Source organism: Cladophialophora carrionii (assembly GCF_000365165.1).
Source record: "Cladophialophora carrionii CBS 160.54 unplaced genomic scaffold supercont1.15, whole genome shotgun sequence".
NCBI lineage: Eukaryota > Fungi > Ascomycota > Eurotiomycetes > Chaetothyriales > Herpotrichiellaceae > Cladophialophora > Cladophialophora carrionii.
Genome location: NW_008481822.1, coordinates 1 through 27782, shown reverse-complemented (window position 1 = coordinate 27782; position 27782 = coordinate 1). Strand labels below are relative to the sequence as shown.

At 53.4% G+C, this 27782-nt stretch overlaps 11 protein-coding genes across 11 annotated transcripts; 8 read left to right on the top strand and 3 right to left on the bottom strand.

Annotated features, from left to right (window-relative positions):
* Nucleotides 1-1742: 1742 nt before the first annotated feature.
* G647_10385 (uncharacterized protein) lies at nt 1743-3363 on the top strand (the record flags this gene model as incomplete). Its single annotated transcript, XM_008726376.1, has 2 exons — nt 1743-1789; nt 1860-3363. The coding sequence occupies 2 exons, from the start codon at nt 1743-1745 to the stop codon at nt 3361-3363; spliced, it is 1551 nt and encodes a 516-aa protein (XP_008724598.1).
* Nucleotides 3364-4233: 870 nt separating this feature from the next.
* On the top strand, nt 4234-4740 carry G647_10384 (uncharacterized protein; the record flags this gene model as incomplete). Its single annotated transcript, XM_008726375.1, has 1 exon — nt 4234-4740. One exon carries the CDS (start codon nt 4234-4236, stop codon nt 4738-4740), a length of 507 nt encoding a protein of 168 aa, XP_008724597.1.
* Nucleotides 4741-5209: 469 nt separating this feature from the next.
* On the top strand, nt 5210-5743 carry G647_10383 (uncharacterized protein; the record flags this gene model as incomplete). Its single annotated transcript, XM_008726374.1, has 1 exon — nt 5210-5743. A coding segment is annotated over one exon (534 nt), but the record flags the coding sequence as incomplete, so codon positions are not given.
* A 4127-nt stretch (nt 5744-9870) lies between these two features.
* G647_10382 (uncharacterized protein) lies at nt 9871-11456 on the bottom strand (the record flags this gene model as incomplete). The annotated part of the gene is made up of 5 exons (XM_008726373.1): nt 9871-9909; nt 9961-10038; nt 10086-10268; nt 10318-10710; nt 10761-11456. 5 exons carry the CDS (start codon nt 11454-11456, stop codon nt 9871-9873), a joined length of 1389 nt encoding a protein of 462 aa, XP_008724595.1.
* Nucleotides 11457-11989: 533 nt separating this feature from the next.
* Nucleotides 11990-12514, top strand: G647_10381 (uncharacterized protein; the record flags this gene model as incomplete). The annotated part of the gene is made up of 4 exons (XM_008726372.1): nt 11990-12024; nt 12088-12220; nt 12301-12379; nt 12441-12514. The coding sequence occupies 4 exons, from the start codon at nt 11990-11992 to the stop codon at nt 12512-12514; spliced, it is 321 nt and encodes a 106-aa protein (XP_008724594.1).
* A 766-nt stretch (nt 12515-13280) lies between these two features.
* On the bottom strand, nt 13281-13837 carry G647_10380 (histone H2A; the record flags this gene model as incomplete). Its single annotated transcript, XM_008726371.1, has 3 exons — nt 13281-13333; nt 13386-13678; nt 13785-13837. 3 exons carry the CDS (start codon nt 13835-13837, stop codon nt 13281-13283), a joined length of 399 nt encoding a protein of 132 aa, XP_008724593.1.
* Nucleotides 13838-14561: 724 nt separating this feature from the next.
* G647_10379 (histone H2B) lies at nt 14562-15108 on the top strand (the record flags this gene model as incomplete). The annotated part of the gene is made up of 3 exons (XM_008726370.1): nt 14562-14736; nt 14800-14871; nt 14930-15108. 3 exons carry the CDS (start codon nt 14562-14564, stop codon nt 15106-15108), a joined length of 426 nt encoding a protein of 141 aa, XP_008724592.1.
* An 894-nt stretch (nt 15109-16002) lies between these two features.
* On the bottom strand, nt 16003-17607 carry G647_10378 (uncharacterized protein; the record flags this gene model as incomplete). The annotated part of the gene is made up of 1 exon (XM_008726369.1): nt 16003-17607. One exon carries the CDS (start codon nt 17605-17607, stop codon nt 16003-16005), a length of 1605 nt encoding a protein of 534 aa, XP_008724591.1.
* Nucleotides 17608-18369: 762 nt separating this feature from the next.
* G647_10377 (uncharacterized protein) lies at nt 18370-20844 on the top strand (the record flags this gene model as incomplete). The annotated part of the gene is made up of 2 exons (XM_008726368.1): nt 18370-18502; nt 18554-20844. 2 exons carry the CDS (start codon nt 18370-18372, stop codon nt 20842-20844), a joined length of 2424 nt encoding a protein of 807 aa, XP_008724590.1.
* A 410-nt stretch (nt 20845-21254) lies between these two features.
* G647_10376 (uncharacterized protein) lies at nt 21255-22487 on the top strand (the record flags this gene model as incomplete). The annotated part of the gene is made up of 1 exon (XM_008726367.1): nt 21255-22487. The coding sequence occupies one exon, from the start codon at nt 21255-21257 to the stop codon at nt 22485-22487; it is 1233 nt and encodes a 410-aa protein (XP_008724589.1).
* A 966-nt stretch (nt 22488-23453) lies between these two features.
* On the top strand, nt 23454-24307 carry G647_10375 (uncharacterized protein; the record flags this gene model as incomplete). The annotated part of the gene is made up of 2 exons (XM_008726366.1): nt 23454-23547; nt 23601-24307. The coding sequence occupies 2 exons, from the start codon at nt 23454-23456 to the stop codon at nt 24305-24307; spliced, it is 801 nt and encodes a 266-aa protein (XP_008724588.1).
* Nucleotides 24308-27782: the final 3475 nt, after the last annotated feature.

Here is a 27782-nt window from a genome sequence, read left to right as displayed (position 1 = left end):
TCGACAAGTAACTCGTAGATGCCGCTGCCGTGTTTGTCTTGTCTTTGTTATGAAGCCGGGAGTGGGCCCACCGCCCAAGGCTCGACCAACGCTTGCATTCTGAGGCATGTGCCAGACGCGAGCATATCACAGCACCGGACGGGAAGGATGTAGAACGAAGAAAGGCGAGAAGGGAAAGATTGGTCGGGTAGGCACGGACAGGCCAGGTCGAGAAGGACTGGATCTCGATTCGCCGTGATGAAGACTTGAAGTGACCGGAAGGCACCAAGACAAGCCGCGACCCAGCAGATCAGTTGCTCGAGCAGCGAGTTGAATCACGGCGGTGGCGAGGTCTCCCTTTGTCCCTGTGGTGTAAAGGGCACAATCCCTGGTGACTGCGCATTTGGCCTCCCGTGATTCGTGGTCTCTGCGGTGGATTCTCTCGAGGAGTTGGGGCGGTGGCCAGGCATTGGCTGTGAGGCACTGGTCAGGCCGCGCTCGGCTGTTCTATTTGGATCGTAACTTGCCCCTGATTTGACCAACTCAATCCCCCGTGAGGACGGTCGACACGAGGCACACGCTGCAACAGGCAGGATTGCGGGTACCGTTGTTGTGGAGGGCTGAGAAGCTGCAAGCACATCTGCGGGCAGAAGGGGCCGCAGGCTTCGAGCTCGTACTCGTAGGGCAGAGACCACGGTGCACCTAAGTTCGCCTCACCGTACGTAGTACGTAGGCAGCGGGCGGCAACCTCCACAGAAAGTCTCTGGAGGGCGAGAACGACGGCAGGCGGAGAGATCGAGAGACAATAACAGGGAGGTGCCCGGCCAGGTCAATTGATCATTGATCATTGATCAACGAACAGGAAACACACTCATCATCAGATCATCATCCAACCCCGTCACTCGGCAGCAGTGCTCGCCATCTATTCTGTCAGGCAGGATTCTTACTTCATCAGCCATAATTGCTGCTCTCCCATTCTCCCCGTCTCCAGGACTTCCCGCCAGACTCCCTCCTATATCATTCAGCTGGCCGCCTAGATCACACTTTCGGGTCCCGAGCCGCGAAACTCCCGAGGCCCTCGCCACCGCCGTCGCTCCAGGCCGTTGACAGCTTCCAATCTCAGCATCGCCCTCGCTTCGACTTTCACCGTCGGTCGACACCCCAAGAGGGGTACAAGTCGTGGGTGTACAGTGTACGAGTCCAGCGTACAGTGAACAGTGCCTGCCCTCCTTTCACCCCCTGCTTCTAAGCCCAAACAAGCAGTGGGAGAATCGCTGGGGGGGTGAGCAGCACACAGCAGATCAGTCAGCAAAGGAGCCGCTGCGCCGAGAGCCCAGGGCCCTTGGGGCGCTCGGCTGCTTGGCTAAGCCTCCAGACCTCGCATGCTTTGGTGCAGGGATCTCGCCTAAATTTGCCCTCGCTCCCTCGCACCATCTGCCTGAAGCTCGCACTGGAGACCTGGAGACCTGGAGCCCGCCCCGATCCAGACGCCTCGTCGCAAGCTTGCCGGATTCCAAACACCAAACAACTTTCTTCTTCACCCCCCCGGCCCGTTTCGTCCGCTAAAACCAAAGCTACCTGGTATCCTCGAAACTCGTCCCGTCCCCCCAAGGGCAAAACGACGCGTCTCCGTTCCCACTTGATCCAAACATCAGCACCTTTCCCCATCAATCTTAATCTACATTCCTCACTTCACAGTGTCACTGCCTCCCACCGACTCGCAGACTCGACCTGCATTCGCTTTACTCGTACGACGCGACACGATGTCGCCGGTCGTCTATCCTTACCTTGTCACCAACAGCTACAAAGGGTATGTTCTCCCCGTTCCGGTGGCGTGACACCCTTGCATTGGGTAGTGTGCTAACGACGTCGGGTGCCAGGGGACTCTTCATGCGAACTTACAGCCGCAACGTGCGGCGCGCCTGGGATGGCGAAGACTATCGTCCACCAAAACGCCTTCGCCTCAATGATACGTGGAACGCGACGTCGTCCTCAGCGCCGACGATCAACGAAAACTCGCTGCACCCCCTCGACCTCGAAGACAGTCTTGAACGCGCCATTCGGGAGACGAGTGTCGCCGCACTCTCGTCCTCACCCTCACGCAAGAATAGCACCATCTTCTCAGCCGCGGAGTCACAGGCCGATGAGCTAGGTTCCAGCACCATCACCCCACCGTCCTCGCCACCCCCCGAGTTGCAGCTCACGCCACCCAACGTCAAGGTGCGAAAGCCTACATTCTCATGCCTCAATAAGGCGAGCAAGGATAAGAAGGACGCCAAACCTGCAAAGCGGAAACGCGATGAACAATCGAGGGGCCTCAGTGCGCCTGTAAGCACGCGTCTCGATTCAGAACCTCTCTCCGAGATCTTCAATTCCAGTCTACGCGCGCAGAGCTCGCAACCCCCGACCAATCCCGATCCGCCACAGCAAGATGTGGAAAGGACAGCAATAGCACGGCCAACGATCCAGATTCCAAGACCTGCGCCACCTCCCAAGCAGAAGCTGGTACAGACGGTGCTCGATTTGGGTCAACCTCTCCTCCCTGCAACGTGCCCTCAATGTCAGATGTCTTACATGCCTTCGGTGCCGGAGGACGCCCAATTACACAATATGTATCACAATCGAGACAGTTCGGGAATTGAGCTCGGCAAACCATTCCTCAAGTCGGCAATGCGTTGGTGTTACCAAGTGCCGCAGATTCCTGGCAGTGTTATCGTGGTGGATCGCAAAATGGCCCTCCCTACGCGACGCGTGGTTCAAAAGGTGCTTGGCATTGTCAACAAGGAGCTCGGTAGCGTGGACATCAAAGAGGAGGAATTGTGGAGCCAGCGTGTTCCAGAGGGCGAGAAGGATGAAGAATTTGGCGGCAAAAAATGCGACAGATACAAGGCCTTCTTACACATACTAGACGAAAAGTGCGTCGGAATCTGTCTCGCCGAGCGCATCACCAAGGCGCACAGAGTTCTCCCCAGCGAGACGGCCACGAGCGAGACTCTCCCTCTCAACGGCCACTTCGGATGCAAAAGACCTGCATCGCCGACACCGACAGAGACGCACGAGGAGGACCAGCGCTCCATCTCGCACAAACCGCAAATCCCCACCCCGGTCGCCAGTCCGACTGCTTCTTCACCTCCATCGAGCATCTGCATTTCCGAAGAGACGTACCCCGCAGTGGTAGGAGTGAGTCGGATCTGGACGAGCAAGGCTTTCCGGCACAAAGGAATCGCCAATAATCTTCTCGAATGTGTTATGAATCAATTTATTTACGGATTGGAGCTCGAACCACTGCAGCTGGCGTTCAGTCAGCCCACGGAAAGCGGTGCCGCGTTGGCGAGAGCGTGGTTTGGTGAGAAAGATGGCTGGGCCGTTTACAGAGAAGATTGAGTTCGAATCTTGTGTTTACTATGATGGGTTGACGGGGGAGGCGTTGCTCTTGTGCATGGCCACGGCGTGGTGAAAAGCGAGGGTATACGGATTTGGGTATCAGATCTGCTTTAGATGGGTTGGTATATGACGATGGCAGAAGATCCGGGATAGGGTGGGTTCCAAGGGTGTATATCAGGGCATCAGAGTTGTGCGACACAGAAACAGACCTTCTTTCGATAGAGCCGTTGTGCGGACGAGAGCACACTTAGGAGATGAGGATGAGATGTGTGAAGTCAAGCCAAATTGCGCCCTACGTGGCAGAGATGCTTCTTCCCATTCCCCGCGACTTGCGCATTTTGATGCGATTTCTCGCGTGCTCGCTCCCGCCGAAGCAGTGTTCGTGTAAGAGAGGGTCGCAGCTTCCATCAGAATCGTCCCTAATGGGATGCTCCTGCCCAAGAAACAACCCAGCGCGACTATTGGCTCGGCTCCGCTTCAGACTTTACCGCCATTTCAATCCACCTCACTTCTCGATGAATCGACCATCACTTCTCTCTCTATGGCACAAACCTCATTGCTCGATTTGTCCTCAAACTTGATCTCTGCCCTTTGGTCAACGTCGAGAGCGACGCCCGATCAGTACGAGAGATACGGGATTAGCCTGGTGCAGCCATGGCTCTGCATGGATCTTTGGGCTCTGCTGCCCAGTCATGCACGGGTGGTCACTGCGAGTTACTCAGCCTCACTGATTGCATGAATGGGTGGAGATACTGCTCTCCAGACCAGACTCCGCGAACCCGACTTATATTTATATGCATCGCGGCGATGGTACTGTTCTCTTTGCCGACCTGTCCAGCCGCATCTGAGTAACCTACGAGGACTTTCATGATGGAAGAGTCGGAGACGATTCAAGTCATACCCAACGAGTACCAACACTACAAGCCCTTGGATAGATCAAAAAGGCAAGTCCGGCTCTTGCGTATCGAGCCTTCAGAATCCCCCAAGGATCCTCTGGTCTGCCATCTTTACTGGGCCGACCTGGACAATGCCCCCGCGTATACGGCTCTGTCGTATGTTTGGGGACCTCTCGACGACACCTTGGAGATCTCGATTGTGTTTCATGAGGGTGCTTCCGCAAGGTCGGCTTGCGCCATGCAGCTGAACGAGAACCCGCATGGCCGAGTTGAGCCGGTTGGTGTGGACGATGAAGCGAAAGCTGAAGTTGTGTCTTTTCGAATCACTCGAAATCTCCATGGCGGCCTACGCAGTCTGCGCATGCACGAAGAGGCGCACTCTCTCATTTGGGCTGATATGCTGTGCCTGAATCAGTCAGATATGGCAGAAAGGTCTCACCAGGCAAGTGATTACGCCCGTGCATTGATTGGCAGTCACTGATATATCTTTCCGATAGGTTGGATTCATGAAGGAGATTTTCTCAGCCGCGACTAAGGTTGTTGTCTGGCTTGGAGGCGACCCGGAGATCCCCTCCGATATCCTTCCCGAACATGATCGTTCGTTAGACGTACTTGCCGATATGCTCGGAGGACTTGGGTCAAGCTCTCTGCCCGTTCCAGATATGTTTGATCTGGAAGCAATAGAGCATGCAATCATATTGCGGGAACGGGGTGATTATGACCTTGAGAGTATCATGGCCCGTGCGAGGGACACCTGGCCACGAGACGGGAGATTTCGGCAGTGTCCTAGCTCGACATATGCTGTGGACATCTACATCTTGATCCTATGCACGGAAACCATCGGCCTCAGAACCATGGAACTCAGTTTTTTGGGCTGCCTGCTGGATCCAACATTATATGTTTGGCAGTTCTACCGATACCGTATCATCGAAGCCGCGATATTCTTAGGCAAACGCCGTGTGGTAGAGGCTCTTTCGCCGGAGGAAGGAGTTGCTGATTCGGAAGAAATTTCATTTCCCGGACACGTACACCAGCTGTTGTCGATACCTTGGTTCGAGCGCGTCTGGGTGGTGCAAGAGGTGGCGGGAAATGAGAATGTATCTGTTCGACACGGCAAAAGTATGCTGGCCTGGGAAATAATCGCCCTCTGTTGTGCGAGTTTCGTCGTGATCTATCCAAGCCTTGCCCCCGCTGACAGGCAGCGTTTAGGACTAGAGGACTTCGGATTCGCACCATCGCTACGACTGGCAAGATTTTGGAGCATGGTCTCAAGCCGCAGACTGCCGATCAGCGCACTACTCCTCGCTTCAAGTTCCCTCAGAGCTACAGTACCACGGGATAAAATCTACGCCATCTATCGTCTGGCAGCTGACCTTCCCGATATGTCGTTCAAGCCCGATTATATCCGGCCTCTCCAAGATACATATATGGACTTCACTCATGGAATTATTGCGGCCACTCGACGTCTCGACATAATCTCCATACCCTCCCTGGCTGGGACTCAGGCAATCTGCTCGTGGATCCCTCAATACCACAGGCTTCCATATTCTGCTTTTTCGTCGTTATTGCCACCAATCCGTCGTTTTGACAGTGCCTACCGCACAAGTGGCGACCGACCAACATATTACATTAAACCGGCACGGACCAGGTCAATTACCCTACAAGGGGTACATCTGGCTACTGTGATGTGCTGCTTTGCCCCCAGGGGCCCGCGGTCACCGTGCGATATCTGGAATACTTTGGCTTCTGTCCATCACAGCGTTTTCGGCCCAAGGAGGACTACGGACGATGTTCAATGGGACGACCACCTCTTCTCCGTGGAAGCGTTCACAGCCGCCGCGCTATCGTTTATCGAGCTTTTGGCCCTTACAAATCTGGACGAGCGACGAAAAGTGCTGTCTGACCTTTTCCTTTCGGTTATGAAGCTACATGACTCCACCGGAATGCGGTTGTCACACCTGAGCGTGGAAGACATTTGGGCGCTTCGAAGATGTGACACTTCATTATGGAAGCATTCAGTGACTCAATCGTTTGACGAAAAGGTCAATCAACTTTCAGCCTTCGTATCTTTCTTCACTTTTGATGGTACCTTCGGGGGCTGTTTTCAAGCAGTACAGGAGGGGGACTTGGTCGTCGCTTTGGATGGTGGATCGCGACCCTTCGTTCTGCGGCGACGTTTTTCACCATCCCACGACAGAAGGTGCGCTGAAGCTGTGAAGGGTGGAATGGAATTTCAGCTCATTGGGACATGCTACCTCCACGGTGCAATGGACGGCAAGATTTTCGACAGTCCACGGTGGCGTGAGTCCGATCCACTATACGTGGATCCGATGGACTATGATCCAGATCTCAGGACACCGGGAGGAACGGGCTATACGAAGGGCTTCTATCGCAAAAGGCCCTTTGTGATAACATAGCACACGGGCCAGCTCTGGTACTTTTGGGACATAGCCATCGTCGGGGTGACTGTTGCGTTGTTATATCAGTTCCCCATTCTGAAGTCGAGAAAACAGGCCTAGGATCGACAAGTTCATAGTCATTGCTGCTCATGTGCTCTGCTACAGATGCTTCAACGTGTGTCTAGAATAGTGGCAACGGCGCATTTTCGTTTGTGAAGACTCGGCGAAATAAGTACCACACCAGCCGTTTCTCGATATGAATAGTTGACCTTTGGTCCAGCATGAACTGCTCACCACTCGCCCCATGGTCGTGTCGACGAACCCACGTGCAAGACAATGTGGGTGTATTATGTTGGGTATTACAGTATGCCATGCATTATATCAGCACTACATAGTGCTCTGCGGGTGACGACGACTGTATCGGATCAATACATTGTAACAGTGTGTGGTATCATAATCTGTCTCACAAATAACCCTAACCCTATATCTCACCAAGTCCACCGCTCTGCTCTTGAGCTTCGAAAGGGCAACAAGGGAAAGTCAACCCAACTAAACAGACACCTTCCCATGCATGGCACGTCAAATGAATGATACATGCACTACTCAACGCACTGCACCCCGTTGGCCACCTGGTAACTATCCCGACGTACGAGTCTCTGTTGTTCGCGCAGTGCGCAGTGCGCAGGTGCACATGCAAGCCAGGCTTGCGAAAAGCACGCTAACCCCGGTTTCAGAGATGATAGGCGTCTATTGGCTGCCTACCTTGTGCCAGAGGTTCCTCGGGGAAGCTAAACCCGCCATGGACGGGTATCCTAGAGTAGTCTAGCTTTACTCCACCCTCTAGCCAATAGAAGTGCAGGCTTTTCTAGATGTGAAGTTAGCGTGAATTACCTCCGTACAAGAGGGAGGTATTCACTATTTGAACTTGATGTGTATGGTGTACGGAGCATCGAGCAAGGAATGGTAGTAATCAGATCTCTGACCTCCTGGCTGTGACGTGTGTGTGTGTGTGTATCATGGTCCTGACTGTCTAGAGACATAAATACCTATGTGCCTGCGCAAAAGGCACCTGGACGGAGTGAACTCTGCAGCGTCTTTGCTGAGGAGTGACGTGGCTGCCGCAATGCAGAATGCCGGGCTTCAAAGAATGTTCCATGTACCATGAAGGCGTCTATATGGAGGGCAAGGCCAAGTGCAAAATCGAAATACATAGTAATTACTCGATGATCATCACCACATACACATACCTACGTACTTACCGTACGCCGTCCTACATTCAGTCCGCAATCGTCCACGACACAGTCCTTGAGTACTTTAAGTAGCCTTGACAAAACACAGCATCACTCTTGGTCTCCATCACATCTGTCGGGTGACTCTGTACTGTATAATATATACATGGTACCCGTCTCTGGCATCCATGCCAACCGTCTTCTCGTTGGAGAACCATCTTGAGACCCTCTATCGGAGCGGAGGAAGTCTTTCAACCTGAACTTCAAGTTGACGATCCTACCTCGCGTGGCTCGCGCAATAAGTAATCTCATCATCGCCGTATAGATACCTAGTACTTACAATCACCTTAGAAGTAGGAAGTGAGTGATTCCGCCGATGCGCCGGGTTCGGGGACGGACCCTTGGATCACATTCCTGCTGCCTCTTCCTACGTTCTCGCATGTATCGCAAGTGTGTACGATCTGTGGTGCATGTACGAACTGCAGTACATGATTTAGTCAGTACTGCGTAGTACGTACTGTGTAGTTGGTGGTTGGTGGTTGATAGTTGGTAGTTATCACACTTCTGTACTTAGCACTTCCAGTGCATTGTTCAACACGGTGTTATTGAGTACCAGGTAGGAAGGGAGTACTAGGCACGGAGTATATCACGGTACGCCGCAGTAATCTCCTCCCCGCTGGGATGGAGGGACACTGTAATCACACTGGTAGTTACATAGTATCTCCAGGTCTTTGACCGCGAGCAGAAGGCGTTGCAGGTACATTGTCATGCTATGGCAGATCATTAAACAGGCCGTGGTCTTCTGTACTATGTAGGATGCCCTCCACAAGGGCGAAGAGGCACACGGCCTCTCCTCCTTCCGTAGGGCGGTCGAAAGGCATGTCCGTCCGTGCATCAAGAAAATCACTGTACACTGGACATGCAGTAGTACTGTACAGACATACCTAGTGCATACTTCATGCCTGGCCGCCTGAAATCAGTGACTGCCAGTGGATCAGGCCGATGCGTGCACTTGGATTCACGGGCAAGAAAAGGTAATCTGCGTGAGCAACCCAACGGCGGTAACAGGCCATGTAGAGACGCGGCGGAGTTAGGTTCCCGCAAGGCAGGCTGACGGTCAATCGGCTCGACGGCGGTCTATTCACACAATGCCAATAAAGGTACAGTATCGGTCGACATAAGCACGAGTCGCGATGCTCTGGACAAACGACAAAATACCACACAAGGCTGATGGAAAGGCACATTATAGGTTCGATCCGGCTGTACCGATCACATCAAATGCAGCTAATAAAGTCAATGCTGAAGCTCTCCCAGTCAGGCGTGCAGCGTAACGATATAGACAGATCAAGAGAAACCAAAATACATGCCATGATCCCCGGGCCCTGAACAATCATCGAAACGAGGCCGGGGAAGACATGCCGTATTTATCTCGACTTCTGAAGCGGGAGAATGAAGTCCGTTGGAGAGCAGCGAGGCGGTAACTGCAGTGATCTCTACCAATTCCCTGCACCGAGCTCATCACACCTGAGTGTTTGTCACACGTCCCTTTGTCTGTGTCTGTTTGCATTTGTGGACCTGTATCAAAACCCACCCCCATCAATGCTCCAGGTCGGATACAATTAGATGTGTGGGAAATTGGTAGCAGTGTAGCGGTCACTTGGATCTCCTGTAATACCACCGAACGTCCGCTTGCACGGCCTTCACAAGTGCAATTTCGGATGCAAGACCAGCTAATTCCTCACCTTGTTGAATTCCGCCTCGCAGATGGGAACATGACGCATTGTGGAGGAAAGGAAACGCGAGGGAAACACGCTCTGGTGCCGACAGCTCGATTGGGCACCACCAAGACACGCTGCATGCTGTCGTCCGTGATTAAATGCTTCTCGCTCTAGCAAATAAAGCACGGTGCTGTAGGTTACTTGTTTTGTACATTTCACGCCGTGCTGACCGCCACATCATGAAAGCTCCGCCCCCAACAAGAGATCATGCCAACAGCATCTTTCGCGGGTCTTCGATGTATTCCTGGATGTCCTGTCAGACGCAGAACGAACACGAAGCTCACTTGTAACATACCTTGATCTTTACCAGGAAAGTGACCGCTTCTCTGCCGTCCAGCAAACGATGATCGTAAGTCAGTGCAAGGTACATCATCTGTACTGCGTCAGTCTTTGCCGTCGATCACATCTGGATCGACTTACGGGTCTGATTTCGATCTTGCCGTTGACAACCACTGCTCTGTCCTTGATTGCATGCAGACCGAGCACAGCTGTCTGAGGTAAGTTGATGATCGGAGTTCCCATCATGGAGCCGAAGACGCCTCCGTTGCTGATGGTGAATGTGCCGCCCGCCATATCTTCAATGGTAAGCTTGCCATCACGGGCCTGGACAACAGGTCAGCGACCGATCGATTGGCAGAAACAACGTACTTACCTTCTTCCCTAAATCGGCAATAGCTTCTTCGATGCCGATCATCTCCAAACTCTCAGCATTTCGGACGACCGGCGTGACCAGGCCCTTGGGCGTGGCCACTGCAACGCTAATATCCACAAAGTCTCGGTAGACAATGGTATCACCACCGCCGGGTCCTTCGATGGAGGCGTTGACGGTGGGTACGTCCTTCATGGCCAGAATACTGGCTTTGGCAAAAGCACTCATGAAGCCGAGTTTGACACCGGTGTTCTTCAGGACTTCATCCTTGTACTTCTTGCGGAATTCCATGATGTTGGACATGTCCACCTCGTTGAATGTTGTCAAAGAGGCGGCGGTATTCTGTGACTGCTTCAGGCGCTCGGCGATCCGCAGACGCATGCGGTTCATTTTGACCTGATATGAATTAGCCTTTTCGCGGATGGAAACGCCGGTAGTCTTCGTACCCTGTTCTCGTTCCTGCTACCTTTGCCAAAGGGCGAGTCGATGCCAGCCTTCTCATCCGTCTTCTTTTCTTCCTTGGGCGGTGCAGGTTTTTCTTCTTTCTTCGGTGGTGGAGGGGCTTCTTTCTTCGGCTCCTCCTTCTTAGGCTCCTCCTTGGGTTCTTCCTTCTTTGGCTCTTCCTTCTTGGGCTCTGGCTCGGCAGGTTCTTTGGGTTCTTCCTTTGCTTCCTTCGCACCGCCTCCACCGCCCTCGCCCGGCTCGAGCTTTGCAATTTCTTGCCCGACGGTCACAGTGTCGCCCTCGCTAACAAGGAATTCTTTTATCGTGCCTGCCTCGGGAGCATTGACCGAGACATCGATCTTGTCTGTTTCGATCGAGGCAATTTCCTCATCTTGCTCGACATAGTCGCCCACTTGTTTTGAGAAGCTGCTGAGGGTGCCCTCCGAGATGGACTCGGCCATCTGTGGGACTTTGACGATGGTCTCATAGCGGGTAGGGGAGGTACTGAACGGCTGGTAGCGCGAAGCGGAGGCATACGTAGGTGCAGTGGATGTTCGCAAGCTGAAGATGACTTGTGGGCGCAGCATTGGTTTCGACCTCAACCCGCTGAATGCGCGAGTACGTAGCGAGGGGCCGCATCTTGGGATGGCGAGCGCGGAGCCCAGAGCTGGAGTCCGTCGAAGCCGTAGAGAGGCCATAGTGGCACTTGTTGCGTCGACCGTGCAACGTGTGAAGTAGACAGTCGATGCTCCAGAGAGCGAGGACGTTTATGGCCGTAGCATGCGAGGCGGACTCACCGCCGGCTTGAAATACAGAGAATGAAAGGGTGCTGCTAACTGAAGCCCCGTCCTCCTGGTGCACCGGAGACTGTGAATTGAGAAGAGTGTTTGTCTTTGCGGATCTGGAGCACGGGAATGGAAAGCTCTGTCGGAGCTCCAATTGGGCTGTGACGTTGTCCCAGAAAGTCGCGCAGCCAGAGAGCCGCCCGCTTGCCTGCAGCCCGAGGCGAGACGAGCGACAAGGAGCTTCGATGCCAAGCCTGCTTGCCTCTGGCTGCACCTCCAATCGACTCATCCCAATTACAGATTCACCACCGACTTCAACGCCGTGGACAGCCACAGACCAGCGAGCATCGGGACGGATAGAAGACGACGAAGCCGGTCCTGGCCACCCGTCTGCTAAGGGGAGTTACCTGTGAATTGGTGGTGGGCGAAGGACTGCGCTGGTCACAATGGCTTCAATGAGCCCTCATGTCAAGGCTGTCCGGTAAGATACTGCACCATGAATGAGGTATCATTCCCGGTGCAAATGCTGATTGCATTCTGGCAGAGACCTATATCGACGGTCGCTGAAGCTCGCCCTCGACTGGGCTGTTCAACGAAACCTCTGGCGCGGACAGGCCGTCTACATCCGATCACTATTCGATGCGAACAAGAACATCACTGATCACAGACAACAGAGAGTATGCTGATGACGTTCACCTTCCTATTGGACATGACGCTGTCTGCGCGAAGGTACATTGCTGATCAATGACGGGTACAGATTCTCTTCAACGAGACTGAGAAACTATTAGACAAATGGAAGCACCCGGACCCCTACCGGCCGCCAACTGCTCCTGGAGGTACGCAGACATGTCCTTCAAACCGCTGTGCTCCAGGTCACTGACGTGTCGCACTCTACAGGCTCGAAGTATGAACGAAATCTCCCGGCTCCAGATCTACCGCCGCCATCAAGAGAGTTCGTCAAGAGGTTATGATCGGACAAAGCATGCATGCATGGTTGGTCGCCCCGACTTGTACATATTACCAAGAAGCACCTGGACACATACACTGTTTCTGCTGCACAAGCGCGAAGGACGTACAAGCAGAAGGAAGAAATGCTTGTCAATGCAAAATCATGGCACCTTGTTCTCTGCTAGTTGGCTCTCTCATTGCGCAGGTGATGGACTTGGATATCCACCATGCCAGGCTTTGCACCCCGAGGCTTGTTGGCCAATGACAGTAATCCCACACAGAACACGCTCTATTCCACCGCGCCTGGGACATGCTGTGTTGATTTTGTACGAGCCAACGATGCAGCTGTAGATTCTTGACGCGTCACTGACAAAACCCCAGGCAGGCTGGAACCCTAGGGATCAGGATTGCCGTTCACACTTGCTGATGGTCCAACTCGGACTTCGTCTCAAGAGAATTACAGCCTGAAAACGTGGACGACAAGAGTTTTCGGATGTTTGTCATTGTCTGGATCATTGAATTTGTCGTCGAATGATCGCTACTTTGCAAAGCCTTTCGCTCTGCACCCTCGCATGTCTCATCTCATGCCCTTGCTGCATTCCTATCCATGATCATGATGATAATAGGCATGCCAATGAGCATAATGTACACGACCCAGCTCTCCGATGCCGGTAAAGCACAAACTCTGAAAATGGCCCGTAAACCTGGCCAGCCCAACCCGTAACCCCGTGTGTCATGAAACTCCCATGTCAAAAACAGCCCAGTTCAGAAACAATGTGCACAATGAGCTTACAGCTCTTGGCTGGGGTTCTTGCCCTTGGTGGTCTTCTTTGGCAGCAAGTCTGAAACGAAAGTCAGTAGATGTCGCATATGCAATGCAGATGGTAAACGTACTCTGGTGAATGTTGGGCAGGACACCACCTTGGGCGATTGTGACGTGTCCGAGCAGCTTGTTCAACTCCTCATCGTTTCGGATGGCCAATTGAAGATGACGGGGGATGATACGCGTCTTCTTGTTGTCACGAGCGGCGTTGCCAGCAAGCTCGAGGATTTCGGCAGCCAGGTACTCAAGAACGGCTGCGAGGTAGACGGGAGCGCCAGCACCGACACGCTGAGCGTAGTTGCCCTTTCGCAAGAGACGATGGACACGGCCAACAGGGAATGCAAGGCCAGCCTTGGAGGAACGGCTGCGATGGAAGTCAGCGCATGCTCTTCGAGTGCAGATGTGCGGACCGCGGCCAACGCGTCGCGTAGAAGACAAGACCGAGGAAGTCCGAATGGTGGATGACTTACGATTGAGCGCTCTTGGAGCCAGAGGCCTTGCCACCAGATTTTCCGCCAGTCATTTTGATGAGGTTGAGGGGATTGGGTTTGAGAAGGTTGAAATTGGGTTGTGAGACGGAAGTCGCGGTGGACAGTAGTGTCAGATGAGTGATGGAAGCTGAAGTTTGTGGATGGATGAGAAGAAGAGGAAGGGAAGGGTGGATGATGGTGGGAGGGAAAGGGAAGTTATAAAGGAATGCGAGCAGGCGGGCGATGCGGGTTGCGGGCTGTTGCGTCGCGCCTCCAGATCAACCTCGCAGACGCTTGTGATGAAAGATGCAGCGCAGCGAAGTGGAGGAGCGGGCGGTTTGGATCACAGAGGAGCCGTCCAGCCAATCACGGTGCTTGGTGCAGATTGATCAAAAATGACTTTTCCAGAGGACTTGACAATACGCAGGCTGCATTACATTGCCTTACCATATCTTTCCGCCAAGCACTCTGATCCTGCCCTCTGAGTGGCCGAAAACTCCTCAAAATCGACACGATAACAATACACTGATAAAATCGCGCAATCCGTTACCCAGGATCAACCCCGAGCTGCGTCTGCCATCTCGCATCAACCCGCGCCCTCCTCCTCGCACTTGCGCCTGGTATAAGAGTCGCCATCACCCGCCTTTCACGCTCCATCTTTCCTTCCTTCTTCATCCATCCATCACTCATCCACGCTTCATACACACTCGATCATCAACTCCATCTCACATACTCCATCAACTTTCGCGTTTTTCGCATATCCATCTCACTTCAGAAATGGCTCCCAAGGAAGCGTCCAAGAAGCCCACCACTGGCGGCAAGGCCCCAGCTGGCAAAGCCCCCGCTGCTGAGAAGAAGGAAGCCGGCAAGAAGACGGCAGCAGCTCCTTCAGGCGAGAAGAAGAAGCGCGGCAAGACGAGGAAGGAGACCTACTCCTCATACATCTACAAAGGTGAGCATCACGTTTTGCCGTCGATCATCGCCTTGCGATCCAAAACTGACGCGTCTTCGGCAGTCCTCAAGCAAGTCCACCCCGATACTGGTATCTCCAACCGTGCCATGTCAATCTTGAACTCATTCGTCAACGGTAAGTTCAATTGCGCCCATCAATCTCCAAAGTGCAGTCATCTGACAGCTGCCTGCAGATATCTTCGAGCGTGTTGCCACCGAGGCCTCCAAGCTTGCTGCCTACAACAAGAAGTCCACCATCTCATCTCGAGAGATCCAGACCTCAGTCAGACTCATCCTGCCCGGTGAACTTGCAAAGCACGCCGTTTCCGAAGGCACAAAGGCGGTCACCAAGTACTCTTCCCAGAGCAAGTAGACGTGGCTGCTTGTTCGCACTTGGTTCATGGTTGGGTTTTGCTTGTTTTCAATATGCAATGGGGTTTTGTGGGCACAATGGATCAGCGGTGTTGAAACGGGTTTTCTTCAACACATTACGATGCGTCATGGGGTATTGGGATCATTGACAACAATGAGCTATCAGATGTGATGCTTGCTCATCAGCAAAACACTCATGCTTTTACGATCCTGCAGAGAAGAGCTTCTGTGCTATGTACAATATCCAACACACGGAAGCATGAGAGATCAGAATCTCCAGCTGCATGGCTGGAACCTGAGACATCAATTCAAAGCATGAAAACAGTCTTTCAAACCCTCCACTCCCATAGAGTAGATTGTGGTCTGTTGTTTCGCATAGCTGTCCACAGTCTCGCGACAGGGAGACTGAGATTCCAGAGGGGGCAACGCCATTGTTGTGGTACGCGTCCAGAGAGTTGCGCGCTAGAACACGCTTCTGGAGACCATGCCAGCCACGTCTTGACCTTATCTGTGCGCTGACAATTGCTCGGCGCGAGTTGCCAACGACGTCCCAAAGGCGGGGAGGAGCGATGCATCCATCCAAGCATTGCTACCTTGGGGTTTCCCAGGGGTGACAGAGGCCATACATACGAGGATCTATTTCGCAAGCAAGAAGCAACAAGCGAGAGAGAAGCAACCCTCAGCGTGCGCTGTCCGGACACATGTTCCATTCAAAGAAGGCAATACCGGACTAGACTTTCTGGTATTTACTCCGTAGTAGTGACGGGCGTTCGCTTTTCAACCTCACAAAAAAACCAAGTCGACTCGGAAAACTCCAGCCTGCCTAACCCAACCCGACCAAGAACCCTGCTGTTAAGTGGTATCCCTCGTTACGCGTCGCGATATCATGAAACCATTACACTGCCTCCACGGCCGTATCTCTTTGCGGCACCGAGACCTTGACTGCATCGTCTCCAGCTTCGGTTTCGGCTTCGGAGCGTGCAGTGCCTGAGGCTGCCACGGAGGCTTCGACCTTGACACCCTCGTCGTCCTCCTTTCCCGTTACCGTGACGGTCTCGTCATCTTCTTCTTCTTCGTCGTCGAAACTGACTACCTCGTCCACGGCCTCTTTCCTCTCTCTGCTCTCCCCAGGGACTGGCGGCTCCTTGTCCAGCACATGCACAATTGCCTTGCCCTTTGTCTCTTTTAGCCTCCGCTTCCAATCTTCCCAGTCATTTTCGTCTTTGATCAGGAATCCAATCAGCATGGAGGGATCCATCTCAGAAATGCGCAGGCCGCGGAGACGGCGCGTATGGCATGTCGAAATCTCTTCATCGGTGTATTCGGCCGAGGACGCGTGGTAGGGCAGAAAGGCCCGCGTTTCGTGAGGGTCAAGGTAGAAGAACAAGTCGCCCTGGCACCCGATGAAGTAGTGAGAAGACGAGGGGCGTCCGCCTGCGATGCCGATGCTTTGTGGATATGTCAGACTACTCTTCAGGGCTTCGTGGTAGACTGGTGTTATGCGATCTAACCCCAAGCGTATCCCTAACAGGATAAGGGTGGGTTTTATCGTGGCGTCTGTAGCGCTTGCCCGGGCGATGGACCGGAACTTGTCCTCGTAGACTTCGCTCGCCGAGGGAGTCACGTAAACGCGCAATCCGGCTGCAGAGGCGCACTCTGCACTGAGGGCTTGGATACAGCTGGCCGTGGCGGAGGGCCCGAACCACTGGCCTGGGTGTTTTCCACAGGAGGTGGCTCCGTGGTGGACGAAACGGTGGATGCTGAAGGGGGCTGAAGGGGAGTCGGCGAACAAGGAGAGGATAGAAGCCTCTGTTTGTGTCGATAAAGAAGTGTGCGTGGGTGGTTCGCTAGATGGCGGAGAAGGAGAGGCTGTGCGGGACGTATGTGTGCCTGGTCTCCGCCAATCTCGCCCTAGATGGAGCATTATCAGTGCGTTGGCAAGGAGAGATTGTCCCGAACGGATCATGCAGCCCCAGCCCGTGTCACTGCTGAAGCCTTCCCGTTCAGTAAGGTTGCGAAGCCGGACGGACCAGGAAAGGCCGGTACTGGAGTCGGCGTCATGCGACCGAGGAATAGGGGTGAAGTTTGAGCGGTAGGTCATCCATACTCGCGACTCGAAGTCGTCGAGAAAGGGGATCGGCCAGCCCCGGTCCGAAGGGTCGTTGGATAAAGAAGGTGTGTCCTCTCCTCCTGTGACAAGTTGTGCGTCGTCGAAGCTGCTTGTGTTCTGTGATTCGGAAGCGTTTTGCTGCGACTGCTGTTGTTGTTGCTGTGTCTCTGGAGCGGTGGACGGGGCACTCGCAGCATCTGACGGTTCGTGTGAATCCGAAGATGACTCCACCTCGACCACATCGTCATGGTCGGTCGTGGTCACCGGTTTTGGCGGTGTAGCCTTGTATTCTTTCCCCAGCAGCCATATTGATGTACCCGACATGTCATCGTATTTTGGAGGAGGGTCATAGAAATAGCGCACGAAGCGCTTAATCTCGACGCCATTCATGACGCCTTGAGCCGGGACAGGGCGAGGGATGCTCTGCAGCGTAAGGGAGAGTGCATATAGTAGGGCACCGAGTGGAGTATGGGCTTGAGGCGGGAGTCGATTTAGTGGTTGTAGAAGTAATGATGAGCTCTCCTCCCGCTGCTTGTAGTTGTGTAGAGCGAGTGACGGGTCTTGTGAGCTGGAGGTGTGACGGGATGCAAATAAAGCTCGGAGGGTGTCCAGGTTTGCCGTGTTTGGGGGATTAGGTCTAGAAGTGGCGTTTGTAATGATTCGTCTCTAATAGAGCACGTTTCATGCAGGAGTCGATTGTTGCTGGTTAAACGAACGAAAAGGATACCATTATTGAGGTCGAAGCAGGCATCAAGTCAAGCGGTATCAACGTCAGCCTCGCCTGCGATGATTGACCATTAGCGACATCACACAGGCTTGGGAGGCCCGGGGTTGGAGCCCGGGGCCAGTCATCCGGAGACGGGGGCGCCTAGGCTTTCACCGAGGGTTTTAACTGGTGGGATGACCGCGCGTGGTCCGTGTTGGAGATGGTCAACTTCGCCCCCGACGCCATTCTTTCGATATTGCCCATGACTGTTCTCCCCTCCTTGCCTCTGCATGATTCATAACGACAACATTGATTGCAAATTGCAAGTAGTGAATATGCCGTTGAGTACCTTGTTGGTGTGACATGTTTTCTCCTTGAAACTAGATTAACTTCGCAATTCACCTTGTCGAAGTGGGCGAATCCGATCCTCACCACCCCGCGCAATCATGGGTCCCCGACAGCGGGCGCAGGGTCGCAAGAAGAGGAACGGAGGTACACCAAATCACTCGTCAGCCCACTGGTCCGGGTTCAATTCACCTTCGCCATCCCCGTGGTCGGAAGGTCAGGCCAAGTCCAGAGGTACTTCAAGTGAAATGTCAAGCGGGGTGCAATCCTGACAAGTTATATCAGGTCCCAATGCCCGCCACCGCGAGCTTGTTAGCGACTGGCAGGCCTACTCGAGTTCCAATGCCTCTGGTTTACAGAACGCCCCCCTAAGCATGGCTCAGGCTGCTAAGAATACCGAGCGACACGCTATGGCTTGGGGATCTTTGAAACTGAGGGAACAAAGCATCACTTTCGTCAGTGCCGGACATCTACACCAGGACGAGATCAAAGCTACAGGTGAAGAGGACGGAGATAAGGACGTAAAGGAAGATATCGAACCCACGCCAGCTGAATCCACACTTCTGTCACAACTTGCAAAGTCGTCCGAGCAATCCGCTTCTGGCAGTGAGCAGCAGGTGGTGCGCGCAGACTCCCCAGCTGAGGCTGTGGCACAAACGCCTGCGCCCAGAAGAGACTCGATATCGTCGCAATCGTCAGACGAAATTCTCTTCGCCGGTCGAGGCAATCCCGTACCCAGAATGGCCGCCAAAATTACCCCTGCCACGTCCAAACTTCCCACACCTTCGCCTGAAAAGAGAACGGAAGAGGCCAAACTGCCTTTCCAAAACCCTCTCGCCACCCCCGAGATCACCGCACAAGACTCCAGTTCATCTGGTTTGGAAAGGTTCAACAACATATTACCTTCGCAACACCGTCAAGGCGCTGATCGCCGGGGTCGTGCTCGCCAGCGCAGAAAGGACGATGAAGAGGATCTCATCAATGACTACATCGCCAACATGACCTTCGACGATGATAGTGACGACAATGTAGCCGACATTGCTCGTTCAGTCAAGACTGGCAGAAGAACTGAGCACTTCAGATTCTTTGATGGTGCCACTGAGTCGAAAGTTAGTGTGCAACCCGAGCCTTCCAGAAAAACCGCGAAGAAGACCACCAAAGTCGAACAGGCCATTGATTGGGATTCGGCCGATCTGGAGGATTTTGATGAGTTCAGTACCACGGATGAGGAGGTTGTTGAAGTCAGCCAAGTTCTTCGTTTCCGTACACGGCCCAGTGGCCGACAATACCTCGTGAACCCACTCGGCAAAGACGCGAGCGAACCTCGCTGGGTTCTGCACGACAAGTTGATCTCTAAATCTGCAGTCAAGGAAATCCGTATTTTCGAGGAGATCCAAACCATGAAGATCCAACAGACACCTGAGTCCGAAGACTCAGACTCAGATTCAGAAGCAGAAGAAGCTGATGACGATTTGATGGACGACATTGACTCTGAGGATGCAGAAAACGAGCGCATCTTGAAGCATACATCCCGCATGACAGACGAGCAGATCGCCCGCGCTCTAGCCAAGCAAGAAGAATTAGGCTTGGGCGGCGATGAATTGCTTTTGCTGGACGGAAATGTGGACGACTATGATGATGACGAGGATGTGGATGACGACGACGATGAGTTTGCAACTGGCGACGCGTTCATCCCGTTCTCAGCGAAGAAGCATCTCTCCAGCCGCACCACGTCAAGGCGCAACAGACGCCAACGCGACCACTTCCCTTCTGCTTCAGCATTCGCAGACGCCCTCGATCAGGATCCCTATGGTGCCTTCGACATCATGGACTTCGAACGCCCAAGTCTTCGACCTAAGAAGAAGGGACGAAAGTCTGATTTGCCGTTTGAGCTAGGTATTGAGGACCCGGAGCTTGCCCAGCGCCTTCGCAGTACGTGGGAGAAAGACCGGGAGAAGAAGACTGCACGCAAGCGAGAGAAGCAGCTTGAGCGTGAGGACGCCCTCCTCGATGCTGCTGAGCGGAACCAGCCTGCGGCCATTCGCGCAGAGATCAGACAGTTCATGGCTCAGGAAGTCGACACGCTGGAGCTGGCGCCCATGGATGCAGGTCAACGTGCTGCGATGCACCGCCTGGCAAAGGCACTGAAGCTTGTCTCAAAGTCGCACGGCAAGGACGGACATGGCATAGGGCGCTATCCTGTTCTCACCAAGGGACCTCATACGCCAAGATTCACCATCGACACAATATGGGAGATCGATGCTTTGTTGGAGTCGAGGAAGTTCTTCCCTAAGGGCGTCTTCGGCTCCTTCAGAACCGCTGCAGGGCCGAAGACCAGGACACCCGGATTTGCGAGGGCCCGCAGAGGTGGTGGCGGCACAATGTCCGGTGCTACCTACATGAATGGCGATGTTGTTGGTGCCTCAGCTCCCGAGATCGGCGCAGGGAATAAAGGTCGCGCCATGCTCGAAAAGATGGGGTGGCAGGTGGGCATGGGTATTGGTGCTGTTGGAAACAAGGGTAGCGTCGAGGTCATCAAGCACGTCGTCAAGACGACGAAGGCTGGGCTGGGTTGAAGTGGCAGAAGGATAGATGGTTTGGTGTGACGGTCTAAGATGTGCTGAGTGGTGTCCATGGCACTATCATGTCCTCGCTTTAATGTTCCGAGGCCGCCTACAAATATTTCTGCCTGTTGTCGAGGCTTGCAGAGGTTAGCCTGTAGCCGGGATAGCTGAGCAGTATTGTACGGACCACTTCAACCGCTTCACGGCGCCAGCCAATAGGGCAGCTGCCGAATACGATGGCTACCACATTGAGCAAGTAGCATTACCAGCGTCCCAGATCGTACCGAATACGAGGTTCACGACGCTGAAGAGTTTCTCTTCGTCCAAATACAAGTAACGCCGAAGTCTTTGGGGATCCAAGGAGATGTCCTTCCGAGGGAACTCATGCACGGGCACCAGCTCCAGAGATTGCACACAAAAGGATGAAGATCACAGTCATCGGTGCAGGCATCTCTGGCCTGTCAGTAGCACTTGCATTAACCAAGTGGCTACCGGAGAAACCGGATATCACCATCATTGAACTTCGGCCAGAACCTTCAACAATCGGCGGTGCGGTGGGACTGACACCAAATGCACTACGCTGCCTACATCACCTGGGAGTCCTCTCTCGAATCCACGAGAATTCACTGGGGGCTACCATAGACAAAATCGAACTCTTCACCATCCACACTGGCGCCAGACTGGGCGAGATCGGCTTCACTGGGGCACAGGGGGAGGGTGTTGGCCAGCCGCCGTTCAAGGGACTCAGGATCATGCGGGCAGATTTGGTGCAGTCTCTGACCGAATGTGTTCGGAACCTTAATAATGTCCGCTTCGCTTACGGTCGCAGACCAACCCAGATCATCGAATCCGACGCGCAGATAACTGTCCATACTGACGATGGTGACACAATGACCTCGGATTTGCTCCTCGGCTGCGATGGCATACATTCCTTCGTTAGGACCAATCTCGTCGATCCAGAGAGGACACCGCTCTACACTGGGATAGCCGCGGTCTTCGGCTTCGCTGGGTTGGACGACGAAGCCCAGGTGCCCTGGAAAGATACAGGGTTATGCCAGGCCAAACGAGGGAGTCTCATGACCAGTTACTACGAACCACAGAGGAAGCGGCAGTTCGTGGCAGCCATCATGGAGACAGAAGACGTTATCTCGAAGGAAGGCTGGCTGGCGCGTGGGTCAGAACAGGACAAGATCAGGCAAAATGTGAAAGGTCGTTTCGGCAATAGTGCCATTGGCTTCCTCAATTCCCTCATTGATGCCACAGATCACTGGACGCTGTACCCTGTCTTCAGTCTCGCTCCCCGGGGCAAGTGGTGCACCACGCGCGCAATGCTGTTGGGGGACGCGGCCCATGCAATGCCGCCCCAGGGTGAAAGCACAGGATATGCCCTCGAGGACGCCATCTTGTTCGCTCGAGCAATGGCAGTCAAACTCGACAAGGGGCTAGACGTTACCTTCGCCACGTATCAGAAAGTCAGGCGGGAACGTATCAACAAGGCGTACGACGAGGCCGCCTTCGGCTGGGAAACACAAAAGGATTGTGGCTGGTTCACTTTCTTGCTGAGAACCTGGTTGACAACTGCATTCCTCTGGTGGACTGCAGCTGCGCGACAAAGGCGTTACAGCGAGGACGTCACAAAGATGGACCTAGAATAAAATGCCCGCTCGCTTCGTGGGGAATCCCTTGGTTGATAGAGTCACGGAGCGAGGTGCCACGGACCAAATTCCAACCTGCTGCTGTTGTCAAATCTCCTCCCCAGCACCGAATGCTAGTCAGGCTATATCAAGTGGGTCGATCAAGGAGCGAGGCAGCTCATCGCGTACAAGGCTGTGATATTTGTTCCCGTTGTACCGCCCAGCTGAAAATGACGGGGGATATTCATCTGGCCACGTACCACGTCGACCGACCACCTTCTTAGTGCTGCTCAGTCTAATACATAGTATGTGCTCAACGTCGAGCGCCGGGAATACCCATGTCCGAACCCCCAGACCTCAATGTATTGGTGGATCTTGAACTGGAAAGCTTAAGCACAAGCGAGATCTTCCCCCCTTGAACCGATGTTTGGGATTTCAGCCTTGAGCTCACCAGCCGCTAAATGTACAGGGGGAGTTGTTTCAGACCATAGCGACCGACCACTCCAGGTTATGCAAGCCCTGCTGCCGAGGAGATTTCAGGACAAATCAGCAAATCAGCAGAGCTCCCTTTTCCGCTCGAAGGCGACCACATCAATTTCCCAACGGTCGGGACACGGCATACTCGACCTTTGCCCGTCTCTGGTGGTGTACTCAGCCATGGTCTTCCTGGTAAGCAGTGTGGTGGTGCGACAGTCGCGGCCTGGTGCACAAAGAACTCCCTCCGCGACGCTTGCAGGCATTGCGGGTGCGTTCCTCAAAAACGTCTTCTCATGACCCACATGAGATACTACTTATATATAACATGTCGCCAGGACCACGTCGACTTGACGTCTCCTAAACCCGTAGCACCCAGTCGTTCTTTACACTCGTCGATCGAGTATCCGTTCGTTTCTTGCCTTCTCACGCTCGCTTCGTAGCATCCACTCGTCTATTTGCTCGCTCAGACACTGGGAGAATTCCATACGACTTCCGATATACAGTAGCAACATGTATCGATCACTTGTTGCTTACGTCCTCGCAGGTGCCGCTCTGGCGTGTCCTGCAGCCTCTGCTGCTACACCCGTGCAACCATGGGGCCAATGTAAGTCCTCGGTACCTTGAGTCCCTTCTATGCGATATCCTGACTCCCCTCAGGCGGCGGGATCAACTGGACCGGTGGCACTACCTGCACAGCAGGCTGGACCTGCCAGGCCCAGAACCCATACTACTCCCAATGTCTGCAAGCACCACAGCAGCCAGCGACATCCGCTCCGCCAGTCGTCCAGCCCGTGTCCAGCGCTACTGCTAGCAAGCCAGCTTCCAGTCCCGCGGCGCCTCCAGCCAGCACAGCGACAAGTGCCAAGCCAAGCCAGCCCACCAGCCCGTCGTCCGGTGGCGGCTTGACCTACAAAGCCTCGTTCACGCACTATGGTGCCGGAGACAGCTTCGGCTCGCCCAACTGCAACACCAACACGGCGGCCTGCTTCTTCTACACGCAACCGGGCTTCAGCGCTGCCGTCAGTCAGAACCTGTATGGTGCCGGTCCTGGCCAAGGTCAAGGTCCTGCTTGCGGCACCTGCTGGAAGCTCGTCGGTCAGACGGATTCATCGGGCAACAAGCTGAGCAACGCTGGCACCTCCATCGTCGTCATGATCAACAACCTTTGCCCGGCCAATGGCAACCCGCTGTGCTCGCAAAATGGTCTTTCTGGCACCAACCAATACGGCGCTAACGTCAACTTCGACCTTTGCAGTGACAGCGGTGCGTCGGCTGCGTTCTTTGGTAACAGCGGTGTCGGTCTCGCTGTGGGAACTGCTACGCAGGTAGACTGCTCTCAGTGGAATGGAGTCGTCGTCCACTAGACGGGCAAATATGAATGAACCCTCTAAGCGACAAGCGTGCAGCTATACTATGTTCCTTTCTTCTTTCGGCTCGCTTGCAGGGTCTGTTCGGGTGCAGGGAGCCCAGGACCCAGCTTGCTCTATTTCTTCTCCTGGCCTTTGGGCGGACAACAGGCCCCCAAGGTGATCATGACGGTTTTAGTCTTAAAAATACTAAGTACCTACTGTACGAGCTTCTTTGAATGAGGCCGGAAGACTGCATACGAGACCAACCTCTCGCTCTGACACTGCCGTCACATACATACTAGGATTCGTGTTCCATGTCTCGAGGGTGCTGCCCGTTGTTGTATTGTCATTCACTGGAGCTTCTGAACGGCTGATCCGCCGCCAAGTAAAGCGACAAGTAAGGAAATGGTGAATTTTTGCAACTTTGCACCTCACTTCTCCGTCAATCAAACGGTACTTACTCCAGTGCCTTACAAGAGTGTTTGAATCGCGAAGATCCATTTGGTTCTTTACTGATCCTGTATCTACCCAATAGCCCTCACGATGGCTCCTACCTGGTATGCCACCTCCTCGATAGGCGGGTGCGATGAGATTCGCATCGGGCGAGCCAGGTTATCTTGACCTTCAGTCGTCCTATGATTGACCAACCGTATACCCGCAGCATCATACACCCCAACCGCAACGCCTCGTTTATCGATCCGGCAACTGAGATGAGTACAGTACTGTACTAAGTACATCCTACCAAGTCCATAAGTTTGTCTCGTCTGACCGAATATTGAGATGCGTTTCAGTTCAGCCTCATCAACCACCACGCTGTCGGATCCTTCTCCCCACGTATTGTCACATCCATCATACATCTGCTCACCATTGTGTCCTATGTATCTGCTGCATTCAACTTCCCCCTGATCCTCTTGGTCCTCTTTCTTTCTTACAATCTCCTGGACAAGTGAGCTACGTTGCTTCACATCGACTCAAACTTCTACAATTCTCTGCTTGTTCTGCCTGCGTCCTTCGAAGACTCCATCCTGGTCATTAACTTACTTATGGAGTCCAGACTTCGTTCCGAAAAGCGTCCTCCTGAATCTTTTCGCAGATCTTAGAGCTCCCGACTCCAACGTTCATCCTTACCACGCATGCTCTGAAAACCATTGCTGTCGATGACCGAGTCCAGGGTGTACGTACATAAAAGAAGCTGTACTGTGTCGGCTACGTACATGCAACATGAAAAGAATCGAACCTCAGCCCGTCACAAGCCATGTTCGACGCCAATGGAGCTGAGGAGGCTCGGAGCCGTCGGCAAATGACTGTTTGGATGCCAATCCACATAAGTATTCCGACCGACCCTGAGTGGGAATCCCCCTGGGATCTATTACAATCTCCTTGTCATTACACTGACTGCTGCCCCACTCACCTAGAAGAGCTCGTACCAATATATTTCGGAATCAGTGCTCCCATAAAGAGAGCAAGCGCTGTCGGGTCGATACTTGCCTGTCCTCGCTGGACCGAGGGGTCCGGACAGTGTGCGCAGTAGAATCCTCAATGGCCGGTGCACTGGGGAGGCTCCTCGGCGTCGATCTTACCACCCCGACGCGCCCCGAATCTTACCACCCCGACGCGCCCCGAATCTTACACCACTGGATGTATTTCCGGGCCTCTCTGCGCCTAAAGTCTGCATACCTCAAAGTTCGTCATGAGTCCATGGGTCCATACATTACTATGTACTGGGACTTCACGACCTCTCCGGCGTTCTGTGCCTGCTGGTATGTCATGTGGAGAGGTCTGCACGTCGGAGCTGGGTAGCAACGGCAAGTCTCCTGTGTCGCTAACTTACATGTTCATCCCACAGGCACGATCGATCACCTTGTGCTTCCGCAGGCAGCATGCCTCGTCGTATGATAACCACTCTCGTCAGGAGGAGGGCGAGCAACGCAGTTGAACGCACATGCACCCAAGACAATTGTCTCGATCAAAAGAGCGATGCTGTCTCCATGAATGTCACGACCGGTTACTGATGCTGACACACGTCGGAGAAGTGGTTCGACGCATCGACTTCAGTGACACATTCATGGAATTGAACATTCGTTGATCACTGCAACTGCCACCGGCATCCACCCAGCGGTGCGCCAGCATGCCACAGGGCCCTGGCAATGCCTACAAACCACTGTGCTCGACTTCAATGTTCTCACAGACCCAATCTCAGAGCGGACTGCAATGGAGCTTATAGTACTTGTGCATAATGGAAGGGAGCAGTTCGTGGTACGCGACCCCTCTTGAGCCCAATACAAGTACTATACTTAGTGCGCTAACCCGATCAAGAGAAATTCGTCCCTCGTTTAGACACTTGATACTACTTCCCCCTGCTAAACACCTTAAAGGGGTCTAACACGTGGTAGAGCCGGGTTCAGCCCGAGCTGAGAGCGGTTTAGGAGCGATTTAATGAGTCGAGATTAGTCTGAGACCGATCTAGGACCAATCTAAGAGCGATCTAAGAGCTTAAGTAGAATAGTTACTATAACCGCTCCCAGGGTCTTAGACTAGTCCTAGATAAATCCCAAATCAGTCTAAGATCGATCTTAGCCTAGTTTAAACCCCCCTTAGGCGAGCTATACTGTACTCTACACTAACTCTCCGTACTTTGTAAAGAAAGTGTAAATCAACTTTCTAAAATTCTGGTCGTACTGTATATACTTAATTTTACTAGGCTAAAGTCTACAATTTTTTAACCGAAATTAAACCCAGATCTAGCCTTGATTAGACTAGGATTAGATCTCAAGATCCGCGCTTCAGGAAGGTGTTAGTCTGAAGGCCTTTATTGACGAGTAGGGCAAGTGTCGTGACAATACTAGAACTATAACATTACTACTAGTAGTATAATGTACTATACTACTAGTAGGTAGGCACTAGTTAAATATGTGGTACTAGTAAGTATCTAAAAGCATACAGTAGGTTTCTGTGATAACGAAGTCAACTACGGATCGTTTCCAAGGTATAGACTGACCTGTTGACTTATGTATATACAGTACCTCTGTAGTATATATTCTGAATAGGGAAATATTATGTGGCACTCGCTCCGCTTTCTGCCTTAAGCATTACAACCGTTACGACAAGTATAGTACTGTTTTCCCCCCTTTTAGTCGTTACGTGACCTCCCTTAGCCTTGCTAACGAGGCTGTCCTCTGTCTCGCTACATACTGTATTCCTTCCCTGTATGTCAACTTCCTGTGGCCGCACAAAGGTCAGTCCGTAACCTTAGACCCGGATCAGACCAAGGTTGGACTTAGATTACTAAGTACTTGTTACACACGGCCTCGCAGGAGACCGGCCACGAGTCGCCAAGCAGAGACTCGCTACGTTCATTGGACACCTGGAGGGAACACAGGGCGAACCAGGATTGGCTGCGGACCGTCACGTGACAGGCTCTGTCGGCCCTGGGGGCACAGCAACAGAGCGAGCAGAGCGAACAGAGCGTGGTGCAGGACACACGGGTATA